Raw genomic sequence first — 11,226 nt, forward strand, 5'->3', positions numbered from 1 at the left:
GTTCTGTACTGCTGCAATGGTCCTGAAAACAGGAGAATTTAGACCAAACAAGTTATTGCTGTAATAAAGTCATATTTGTAAGTTCTGTACTGCTGTAATGGTCCTGAAAACAGGAGAATTTAGACCAAGCAAGTTGTTGCTGTAATAAAGTTGTATTTTTAAGTTCTGTACTACTGCAATGGTCCTGAAAACAGGAGAATTTAGACCAAACAAGTTATTGCTGTAATAAAGTTGTATTTTTAAGTTCTGTACTACTGCAATGGTCCTGAAAACAGGAGAATTTAGACCAAACAAGTTGTTGCTGTGATAAAACCACGAGCAGTTTGGTGCTCCCTGCATTAGGGTTGTTTAGGACAGAATGTTGGTAACACCAGCTCTTGGGATGGATGGATGAGACAAATCAGTATTCCAGCGCTAAGGAGTGATGAACAAACGTTTTACCTTCTCTTTCTGTGTTCTCCTCTGGCAGTTGTGGGGTCTCCCAAGGGAATTTCTTTCTCGGACATCACGGAAAACGCTGCCACAGTGAGCTGGACCCCCCCCCGCTCCCGCGTGGACACCTTCAGGATCTCCTACGTCCCTGTCACGGGAGGTGAGTGACCCTGAGGAGGGACAGCGAGGCAAGAGGGGGAGCAAAAAAGGCTTTGCTGTGCTGCCATCCCCCTCTCAGTGCACATCCCAAGGGATTTTACACAGATCACCTCTTTTCCCTGCACCCCAGGAGGGTGGGTGTGTAACCAACAGCGCCCACATCCCATGGACAAGGCTGGAGAGGGAGCTCAGAGGGAGGTGCTGGAATGGTTGTACTCCTAAAATGTCTCTGTCTGAGCCTCCTCCTGGTTCCAAACTGTCTCATTACTTTTCAGGCACTTTATGAGCTGAGCAGATTGGAAAAGATGGCCCTTGGAAATCATAATCCATGGTTATAAGAGTTTTCCAGCGCAGTGATTTTACTTAGTGCTCCTCAGGGTTGTCTCATCCCACCCATTATAGCTCTGGTTTAGTGTTCAACTTTAAAAACTCCCTAAACTTAAACTGATTTTTAGCATAATTTAGGGACATCTCTAAAGGGAAACAGCTAAAGAACAAACACTAGAGATGTCAGGAAAAAAATAGTCATGCTGCTGACAGAGACAATTAAAGATTTATGCCTTCAGACAGTACAAACTATAATCACATGTTTGATCTTAAATATATAGTGGTTCCACAGAAGAAAAGGAATCCACAGTCATAGAGTTAGGCACTTGTCTAAGTGCTTCCCTGGAATAAACCCAGAATTTGAAATAAATATGTGTCCTAAGTCTTCACCACACATACAGCACCTCTTAAAATAATATATTATATATCCTTATTCAAAATGAATTGGGTAAAGGGGGAATGTCCAACCCTTACCAGAAACAAAGCAGGTCTAAACTTCGAGTCCTGTCCTTGCAGGTACTTGAACTTCCATGTGGAGAGTGCTGTGTTTTCTTCTTACACCTTGTTTTTGAAATTAGATTTTTCTGAACAGAAATCCTGAAATCACAAACTGATTTGGGCTGGAAGGGACCTTAAAGCTCATCTCATTCAACACCCTGCCATGGGCAGAGACACCTTCCACTAGAAATGTCACTTTTTTCTTCCTGAACACAAACCAGTTTCTTAGATTTGGGTGTTATTTCATCAGTATTTTGCCCTGAGGCTGCTCTTGGACATCAGTGATTGTAACTAACTGGGAAAAGTCTCCTCTTCCTGTACAAGGGCATAATGTCTTTACCTAGAAACACATCCTTCAAGCTTTTCCTGGAGTGTTGTGTCACTAATCCTGTGGCATTTGGCCTCTTCCCAGGAACTCCAAATGTTGTTACAGTCGATGGAAGCAAGACAAGGACCAAGCTGGTGAAGTTGGTCCCGGGTGTGGATTACAATGTCAGCATCATCTCTGTGAAAGGCTTTGAGGAGAGTGAACCCATCTCTGGCATCCTGAAAACAGGTAATCCAGAAGGAGGACAGAGCAGGTTTTCAAATGTCTCACCTGCAGACCCACTGAGATCCCATTTTTGCTGCCCACACAAACCCTGAGAAGCTGCTTGCCCGCTCCTCCTTTGTGCTTTTGCATTTTAGATGAGCGTAGAACCTGTAAGTTTGATCAGGCTCCCACTTCCTGAGTGCTAAACCAACTTGTTTGAATACAATTCGTGTATTTACAGTCCTAATTCAGCAGAAAAAAACCCAGGAGTTTAATTAATGCCATTTTTGAGATGAGGGAGCAACGGTGAGACCAGTTTCTGCTGTGGAGTCAAACTCCACATCTCCCATGTTCCAGCCTGTTTTAAGCATAAAAACATTCTCTCTCCTGTTTTTTTGTTTTGTTTTTTTTCTTCAATGAAGCTTTAAATATCCCTGCAGGAAATGAGGCTCCACTCTGCTCCTGCTGACCCCTCCCTGCACCCTTCATTCTTTATTTTTGGGGGTTTAACAAGCATCCAGAGAACTGAGGCAAGGAGCAAGATTATGAGTATCAGATAATAACAGGAGATCTGTAGCCCATTCCAGGTGTACTGGAGGCAGAGATCCATCCTAATTCTGGGAGAGCATAAACCCATGTGAAAAATAGAGTCCCACAAAGAGTCAGGGAAGGACATGGGGGCATTTTGGGTGGTTGGCAGGCTGTGGGATTGATTTATTTCAAACTTGCAGAGCAAGCTGCTGGAAGGTCGCAGTGGCCATCAGTTATTGTCACTTTAGTTATTTTTCCCAGCTCTGTCTCCTGAGTTTGCTCCAAAAACAGCCCAGATTTGAGAGTGTGGAGAGAAATACGTCAGCTCTGACAGAGCTGTTAAGATTGATGGTATTGAGGCTGATCTGAGAACATGGTTAGTTCTCTCTGTTCCCAGTGTTTCATCTCCCCAAGCATCGACCTCCCTTTCCAGTGGAGGCTTTTGGTGTCTCTTTATAGGCACTGACGTCTTCCCCGAGGAGCTCCACAATTCCAAAGGGGATCATAAAAGCTGCACCGAGGCATTTTCCACCATATATTTACAACAGAGTCGAGAATATTTGTCAAATTTCTTCAATCTGGTTTTTTTTCCAGCTCTGGACAGCCCCTCAGGCCTGGTAGTGGTGAACATCACCGACTCTGAGGCTCTGGCAACCTGGCAGCCAACAATTGCTGCCGTGGATAATTATGTGGTGTCCTATGCTTCTGAGGAAGGTGAGAAGAGTCAGGGGTGGCTGGGGAGATGGGGGTTACAGCTCCCAAAGTGTGCTCAGGAGCAGGTGCCAGGAAGATCAGAGTATCACACAATATCCTGAGTTGAAAGGGATCCTCCAGGATCATCCAGTCCAACTCCTGGCCCTGCCCAGGACACCCCAACAATGCCACTCTGTCCCTGAGAGTGTTGTTCAGACACTTCTTGAGCTCTGGCAGCCTTGGGACCACAACCAGGTGACAGGGGGCTGTTATTTGAAGGAGATGCCTTGCTGGGAGCATTTTAAAAACGGTATTTTAGTTGAACACTTTCAATTCAGCCACGAACAGAGAGAACTGAGATTCTTGCAAAGCAAAAGTGGTGTTATAATTCCTGTGAACACTAGAGAGTGCTCACACTTTTGGATAAAGGTCTCTGGTGTTAATTCAGAGCCAGCAGAGGTGTCAGCACAGAGCTGGGCTCTGGGCTTTTACTATTTTGCAATTGCACCCAGCCAGTAAAAAAACAAATCGGTGAATAAACCAGCGGAGTTGAGCGTGGCATGAATGTCTGAATGATGCTTCTCTTCTCATTTTCTTCTCTTCATCCCTTCTGTGTTTTCTTCTCAGAGCCAGAAGTCACGCAGATGGTGTCAGGGAACACTGTGGAGTATGACCTGAAGGGCCTGCAGCCTGCCACCGAGTACACGCTGAGCGTCCACGCGCTGAAGGACGCGCAGAGGAGCGAGACCCTCTCCACACAGTTCACCACGGGTGTGTCCCACCCCCCTGCAGGGACAGCTGCCACCTCTGCCAGTCCCACCTGCCTCTGCCTGCGTCAAGTCAGGCAGCACACTGTGCTTTTCTCGCTGCAAACCTGGGTGTTGGCAGCGTTTGCATCTCGTTTGCTCTGGTGGAAGCCCAGAGGTGGTTCTGTGTCATCAACTCGAGAGACTCTCACACAAAGCAGGAGCTTTTCTCTGGGGGCTGATGTTGGGGTGCCGGTGTTGAAGGTGCCCAGTTGGTTTTCCATGAGCACCAATGAAATCATGGATATTCTTCATTTTCCTGACTGTACTTGGCTTGTCCCAGGGCATTAACTCGAGAGCCAAGAGCTGAACCAGCCCAGTCTAGAGTTATAATCACAGTGGAGAAGGGAATGTGTAGCCAGACTATGAAAAGTTTTTCTCTTCAAAAGTCATCATTAGTACCAAAGTTTAATTTAATTTAATTTTATTTTATTTTATTTATATATTCTCTCTATAAATATATATAATATATTGTGTGTATATTTTACAAATATGTTATATATAAATATATAATATATATGTATATATAAAATATATATGTGTATAATATATGCATATATAATGTATACATATATAATGTATATGTATATTATATATGTATATAATATATACATATATAATGTATATGTATGTGTATAATATATATGTATATAATATATACATATATAATGTATACATATATAATGTATACATATATAATGTATATGTATATGTATAATATATACACATACATAATGTATATGTATATATTATATATTTATAGTATATACTATATAAATACATAATATTTACATATTTATATGATATATAATATTATAGAATATAATATAGAGAGTATATACTATATAAATATATATTTGTATATAATTTATATAAGTACATACATATTTATTTATATATCAATACCAATCTGTCTTCTTGTGTGAAATAATGACATGCACAACTGTGTTTCCAAAAACACTTCCATGCAACTGCTTTTAAACTAAAAGGTCTGGGACAAGCCAATATTTTAACTTAGATACAGTAAATGCCTTTATGTTTAACCCCCCAATGGCAAAATCGCTTTTTAATCACCAAATTTAGGTTGAAATGTTTTTTTAATTTCAAATTTCCGGGGAGGAAAGGTTTGCTTTCCTGGCCTGTTTGAATATGGTGCCCATAAGGTAGTCAGTGTGTTTAGTTCCTTAGAGATGTGACTGTGGTTGCTCTGGTGTCTCCCTCAGGACTGGATGCTCCAAGGGATTTAAGTGCCACTGAGGTTCAGTCAGAAACAGCTCTGATGTCTTGGAGGCCTCCACGTGCTCCAGTCACTGGCTATCTCCTGATTTACGAGTCCATTGATGGCAGAGTCAAGGTACAGCACTGGCAACCAAACCAGAGGGGTTTTGCCTCAAAACTGGGCAGCAGAAATGCTCTGAAGTGTCCAGCAATGGGCCATAACCACATGCCTTCAATTAAATATAGCAAAATGCTAATTATCTCTTTCAGGGCCAGACTGAACACAAATGCATTTATAACCTGCCTAAATACTTTCCTACATTATTCCCTGGAACAGGAGCTGGATTTTGACACTCATCTCTCCACAATGCAGATAAAAGCACAAACAAGGGTTTTCCCTCATTCCAAACCTGTGTCATGGAATAAACTCACACACCCCAGAGGATGGCATTCCCCTTTCTAAACTCAGGAGGATCCATCCCTGGGGTCTTCTAAGGCAGGATGAATCACCTTTGGAAGTGCCTCTTGTTCTCCAATGATTTGATTCTGTTCCTACATAATTAGATTACACCAAGTGCTCAAACATGAACCAGGTGAATTCCAAGGGAAAAAAACACCCAGTTTTGGATGCCCAGCCTGGTACATCAGAGACAGTTCTGAATTCCAGGAAGGCAAATTCCCTGAGCACATTGCAAGTCAGTCTTTTACTGTGAGAGAAAAGCAGCCTTTGGAGGACTGGAGTGTGACATTTCCTTGTCCTAAAGGATGATTCTTCCCAATTTTTTATGGCTTTCACAATGTGCACATTTAAGGCATGTAAACATTCCTGCTGCCTTGCTTTTAAACCACACAGCTCGTGCATTATGATGGGAAAGACTCTTTTCCAGGCAACTTCTACTGAACTTTTAGGGAAAGTCAGCTTGATAAAAATCTAAGAGGAATAAGTTTGTATTAATCGTTTTGTGTTAATTAACCTAGACGGTTAAAAATACCATAAATAATTGCCACAACAAATGATGTGACAGCCTAAAATATGTAACCATTCTGGTCGTTATGCTTTTCTTTTCATTCTCTGAGATCTCTCTGTATTGTTTTTCCTCTCCCTAGGAAGTCATCCTAAATCCTGAGACAACTTCCTACAGCCTGGCAGAGCTGAGCCCATCCACCCAGTACACAGTGAAGCTCCAGGCCTTAAGTGGATCCCTGAGGAGCAAAACAATCCAGACTGTTTTCACCACAAGTAAGGACTTTAGAGCACATGCACGGCTGAAATAATCTGAATTACTGCTCTCAGGACAGAGCTGAGCTCTGCAATAGGGACAAACAGACCTCTTAGAAGAGTTTAATCCTATTTTTATTATGCACTTGTAGTGTTGGTGCAAAGTCTCTAAAGTTCCCCCTGAGTTGTCATCTGCTTTCCCCAGACTGGCAGGATGAAATTCTTTACTAATATTCACCCTCATCACCTCTCTCTGATGAAACATCCTGCCTTTCCCATGGCAAATATCAAAAGGAACTCTTTAAAATCCAGCTGACACCCTGATTTGCCTCTGAGCTGTGAAAACAAATCAGAGTTTTGAGCTGAAATGAAGCAAACCACGAACACAAGTGAGCTCAGTGATCTGAGGAGATGAATTTCTGGGCAGTTTGTCCTCCTCTTTCTGGGCTGGGTTGTCTCAAAGCCACACTGCTCCAGCCCTAACAGGACAGCTCTCCAGGGAGCTGGATGCAGGAATAAATTGGTTTCTCTGAAGGTCACTTCCCAGCTGACATTGAGAAAAAGGAGTTGTTCTGTATTAGCTGTGACACTCTGCCTGTCATTTGTCTCACTTTTCACAGTTTCCAGCCTTCCAGGCCCAGCAGGACCTTCAGCCCTTCCCATTCCCCCTCCTCCTGCTTGTACCAACCTCAGCCCAAGGACTGATGAAGTGCTGATAAAAGTCACACAGCCCAAGTGTGCTCAGTCACTGCGTGTGTAGAGCAGGAGGAGCTCCACCAAGAGCCCCCAGTCCACAGAAATAGGAGGAGAATTAAATCTGGGGCTATTTAGCTGATGTTTGGTAAATTGATCCCAAGCAGGGACTGACCAGGGTGACTTCACCCATGTCACCCAGTGTCAGCCTCCTTTAGGCAGGTGCTTAAGCCTGGCTTAAACTCTAAACATGCATTTGTGTGCTAATTAGTGAGAGGGAAGCACTGAAGCATCTCCCTGCAGAGCCACTTCCCTCCAAATCCCAGCGGTGGTGGGAACTTGCACAGCCTCAAGTCGCACCAGGGGAGGTTTGGATTCACTATTAGGAAAAATTTCTTCATGGAAAGGGTTGTAAAGCTTTGGACCAGCCTGCCCAGGGAAGTGGTGGAGTCACCATCCCTGGAAGTGTTCAGAAAACGTGTGAATGTGGCACTTGGGGCCATGGGTTAGTGGTGGTTCTGGGTTGACAGTTGGACTTAATGATCTTAAAGGTCTTTTCCAACCTTAACAATTCCATGATTCTCTGAAATTCTCTGTAGCTGAGGAACAGGCAGGGAAGGGCAACACACTGGAAAGGACCAACAGCCACTGTGTGAGCAGCCACAGTTAAAACCTCTTCTGTGCAACATCACTTAATGGAACCATTGGCTGAGACAGTTAATGGCCTGAGAGAATTGAAAAAGAAAAAAACAAAAGCTTTTTTGTGGTTTAGAAATCGTTCTGACTGCAGTGATGCTCTTGGCTCGTTGTCAGAAAGAAATGCTTAACATTTCCCTGTAATTTCAACTCTTACTTGGGTTTTTAAAGCTCAGTTTTATATCGTATTTAGTACTGTGCTTGCTAACAAAATACTCCCAATTAATTTATTTTTGGTTGAAAGCTTGTCTTTATATTCCCCCTCCCTTTTCTGTCCCGTGATCAGAGATTGGTGGGTTTGGTTTATCCCAGAAGTTGCTGTACCAGAGCTGAGGACATTTCAGTATTTAGCTGGAGATGCACTCTCTCCTCATAGGGACTCACCTGGCATTCCCAGCACTTCCCAAAGTGCAGACAGACGGCAACATCCAAAAGAAAAATTTACATCAGCTGCTGTTTCCTGTGAATGTTTTATAGGATGTAATCATAAACCTGTTTCCAGGTTCTGTTCCTGGCTGTGCCATTGACCCACAGTGGATTTTCCTGACTCATCTGTGTTAGAAATTCCTCGTAATTGCTGATTTTTTTAAGCACTGCTCTGTCTTTTCTTGTGTGTGCAGCTGGGCTGCTCTACCCTTACCCCAAGGACTGCTCCCAGGCCCTCCTGAATGGAGAAGCCACCTCTGGGCTCTACACAATTTACGTGAACGGGGACAAGGCTCAGCCTCTGCAGGTCTTCTGTGACATGGGCGAGGACGGCGGCGGATGGATCGTGAGTATTGGGCAGCAGATCCCACCCTGCTCATCTGGGGCATCCCTCAGAGCGTTGATTTGATCAGAGTAGGGCTCACTTGTCTCTGAATCCGGGGAATTTTATCCTAAAACAAGGTCACCAGCTCCTTCTGTAGTTGGAGGAGAGAGAGGTGTCTCCAAAGGATGGGTCACATCAGTGGTTCCAGCACCTTGGAAAGGCACTGATCCCTCTCCACTGGCTACAGGGGCTGCTGGAATGACCATCTTAGATTGATACACACCTTCTAAATAGTTAACTAGGTGAGGGGAGGGGGAACTGACTCTGTTTGGATGAGAGACAGAGTGAAGGAGGTTAAAACACAAGCTGGAGGAACATTTGTTCAGCACGTGGAGTGGTGGCCAACAAGTCTTCCCAGGCCACTGTACAAGGGACAGTAAATGAATGGCATTAAAAATGTACTGATATCCTCAAACCTGAACGTGCCAGAGGGACCCAGGGCACAGGAAGGAAAAAGGAGCTGGAGAAATGCATGGCTGGGAGAGAGGGAATGGAGAAATCCTTGGCTGAGGAACACAGAACTGCAAGAGGTTGTTAAAAGGGCAGAGAGCAGGAACTGAAAGGCAACATCATATAGGGGAGCCTGGGAAGCCATCAGAGAAACCCAACAGAGAAACCAGAGACTTAAAAAACCCAAGGAGCATCCAACAGTCTGGGTATAATTCAGTAATTTCAGTGAGACTCTGCTTTGGGTGGTATAAGAAGGGGGAAAGGAGTGTGAAGTTCTGTGTTTGTAAAAGCCCCAGGGCTTGTCCCCTCTCTGCCCAGGGCAGTCTGTCCATGACACTCGTTCCATGTGGGGTTGTAGGTGTTCCTGAGGCGTCAGAATGGGAAGGAAGATTTCTACAAGAACTGGAAGACTTATGTGGCAGGTTTTGGAGATCCCAAGGATGAATTCTGGATAGGTGAGTGGCAAGAATTTGTCTTTTTATTTTTAATTTAAAAAAGCCCAAAAGATTAGGAACCACTTAGAAGCTTCCATTTAGCTGGCAAGAGTCTTTGTAAAGGGGAATATGGTCTGGGGGAAGGAGGGCAGGGAGATCCTCTGTGAGGTGGACTGAGGTCCAAGCCTGTCCCTGCCACTGCAGTTCAGAGATGTCATGTTTGGGTCACCAAAGGTACCCACCCAATGCCCACTGGTGCTCTGGAAGAAATCACAGGTGACCTGAGAAGCAACTGCAAACCACCTTCTCCCTGTGCTCCTGGGACACCCCCAGCAGCAAAACCCTGTGATTCAGAGGAGCTAAGCATGGAAAATAGATGTGGAAAACCAACGTTTTGGAAAATAGAAGTGAAACCCCCACATTTGGGAAAATAGAAGTAAAAACCCCCCACATTTTGGAAAACAGAAGTAAAAACCCCACATTTTGGGAAAATAGAAGTAAAACCCCCACATTTCAAAGGTTGTGCTGCATTTTATTTGGTTGTCAGTGAAAGACAATGATGATCACACAGCACAGTTTTGGTTGCTTTTCCCAATGGTCTTCCTGCTTCTCTGGTTGCAAGTTAAGAGCTCTCTCAGTCAGCCTGGGTTTATTTATTTGCTTTTGTGCTGACACGCCCCTCCAGCTGAACTTTCCTCCCCAGTGTTGAAAGTTCAGTCCTCACCTGCTTTATTTCTACAGCCCACTCTGCTCCCATTTATGGGATGGCAGAGACACAAACACAGAAGGACAAACAAACTGTGCTTCTGATTCAGACAAGCCAACAGAGGTAGAAAACCAACATTTTGGAAAATGGAAGTGAAAAAACCCCACATTTCTGAAGGTTGGGCTGCATTTTATTTGATTGTCGATGAAAGACAACGATGATCACACAGCACGACTTTAAATGCTTTTCCCAACGAGCTTCCTGCTCCTGTGATTGCAAGTTAAGAGGTCTCTCAGTCAGCCTGGGGTTGTTTATTGAAAAGGAAGGGGTCTCTCAGTCAGCCTGGGGTTGTTTATTGAAAAGGAAGGGGTCTCTCAGTCAGCCTGGGGTTGTTTATTGAAAAGGAAGGGGTCTCTCAGTCAGCCTGGATTTATTTATTTGCTTTTGTGCTGACACCACACCCTCCAGCTGAACTTCCCTCCCCAGTGTTTGTGCCCTGCCTTCTTTCTGCAGCCCGTTTATGGGACCACACGATGGCAGAGAGACAAACACAGGGAGGCAAACAAACTGCTCCTTTTTGTCCACAGGCCTGGAGAACCTGCACAAAATCACTTCTCAGGGGCAGTACGAGCTGCGTGTGGACCTGAGGGACAAGGGGGACACAGCCTACGCTGTCTATGACAGGTTCAGTGTGGGGGATGCCAAGAGCAGGTACCGCCTCAGGGTGGATGGGTACAGCGGCACAGCAGGTGAGAGCAAATATTGATCTTTTTCCCTTCTCATTTATGACTTCTCCCCCACTGACTCAGTGTAATTATGGGTGTGTTGATCAGTTCACAGCAGGTACCTTTGCTCTGTGTGAGGTGTTTGAAAAGAGGGATGTATCAATGTGTTTTATGTTTCCATTTTAAACCCTCCAGTCATTTCGGTGCCACATTTCATGCCATGCTTGTGACAGGATTTAAACAAGTATATTAAACCACAGTATGTATCTCATCTGGCCAATCTTGACTCTCCTCTA

At 44.3% G+C, this 11,226-nt stretch overlaps 1 protein-coding gene across 3 annotated transcripts in view; it reads left to right on the plus strand.

Annotated features, from left to right (window-relative positions):
* The window catches only part of TNC (tenascin C), a 69,814-nt gene extending 58,828 nt beyond the window's left edge, over positions 1-10,986 (plus strand). For all 3 annotated transcript variants that reach the window (XM_017829245.1, XM_017829246.1, XM_017829247.1), the window contains 9 exons: positions 470-592; positions 1,829-1,972; positions 3,074-3,193; positions 3,800-3,943; positions 5,202-5,332; positions 6,304-6,436; positions 8,425-8,576; positions 9,424-9,520; positions 10,793-10,986. In XM_017829245.1, coding sequence (XP_017684734.1) covers positions 470-592; positions 1,829-1,972; positions 3,074-3,193; positions 3,800-3,943; positions 5,202-5,332; positions 6,304-6,436; positions 8,425-8,576; positions 9,424-9,520; positions 10,793-10,971 — 1,223 coding nt within the window. In that variant the 3' untranslated portion in view covers positions 10,972-10,986. The remainder of the gene's footprint in view (positions 1-469; positions 593-1,828; positions 1,973-3,073; positions 3,194-3,799; positions 3,944-5,201; positions 5,333-6,303; positions 6,437-8,424; positions 8,577-9,423; positions 9,521-10,792) is intronic.
* Positions 10,987-11,226: the final 240 nt, after the last annotated feature.

This window comes from Lepidothrix coronata, unplaced genomic scaffold (genome assembly GCF_001604755.1).
Source record: "Lepidothrix coronata isolate B3197 unplaced genomic scaffold, Lepidothrix_coronata-1.0 Scaffold160, whole genome shotgun sequence".
Classification (NCBI taxonomy): domain Eukaryota; kingdom Metazoa; phylum Chordata; class Aves; order Passeriformes; family Pipridae; genus Lepidothrix; species Lepidothrix coronata.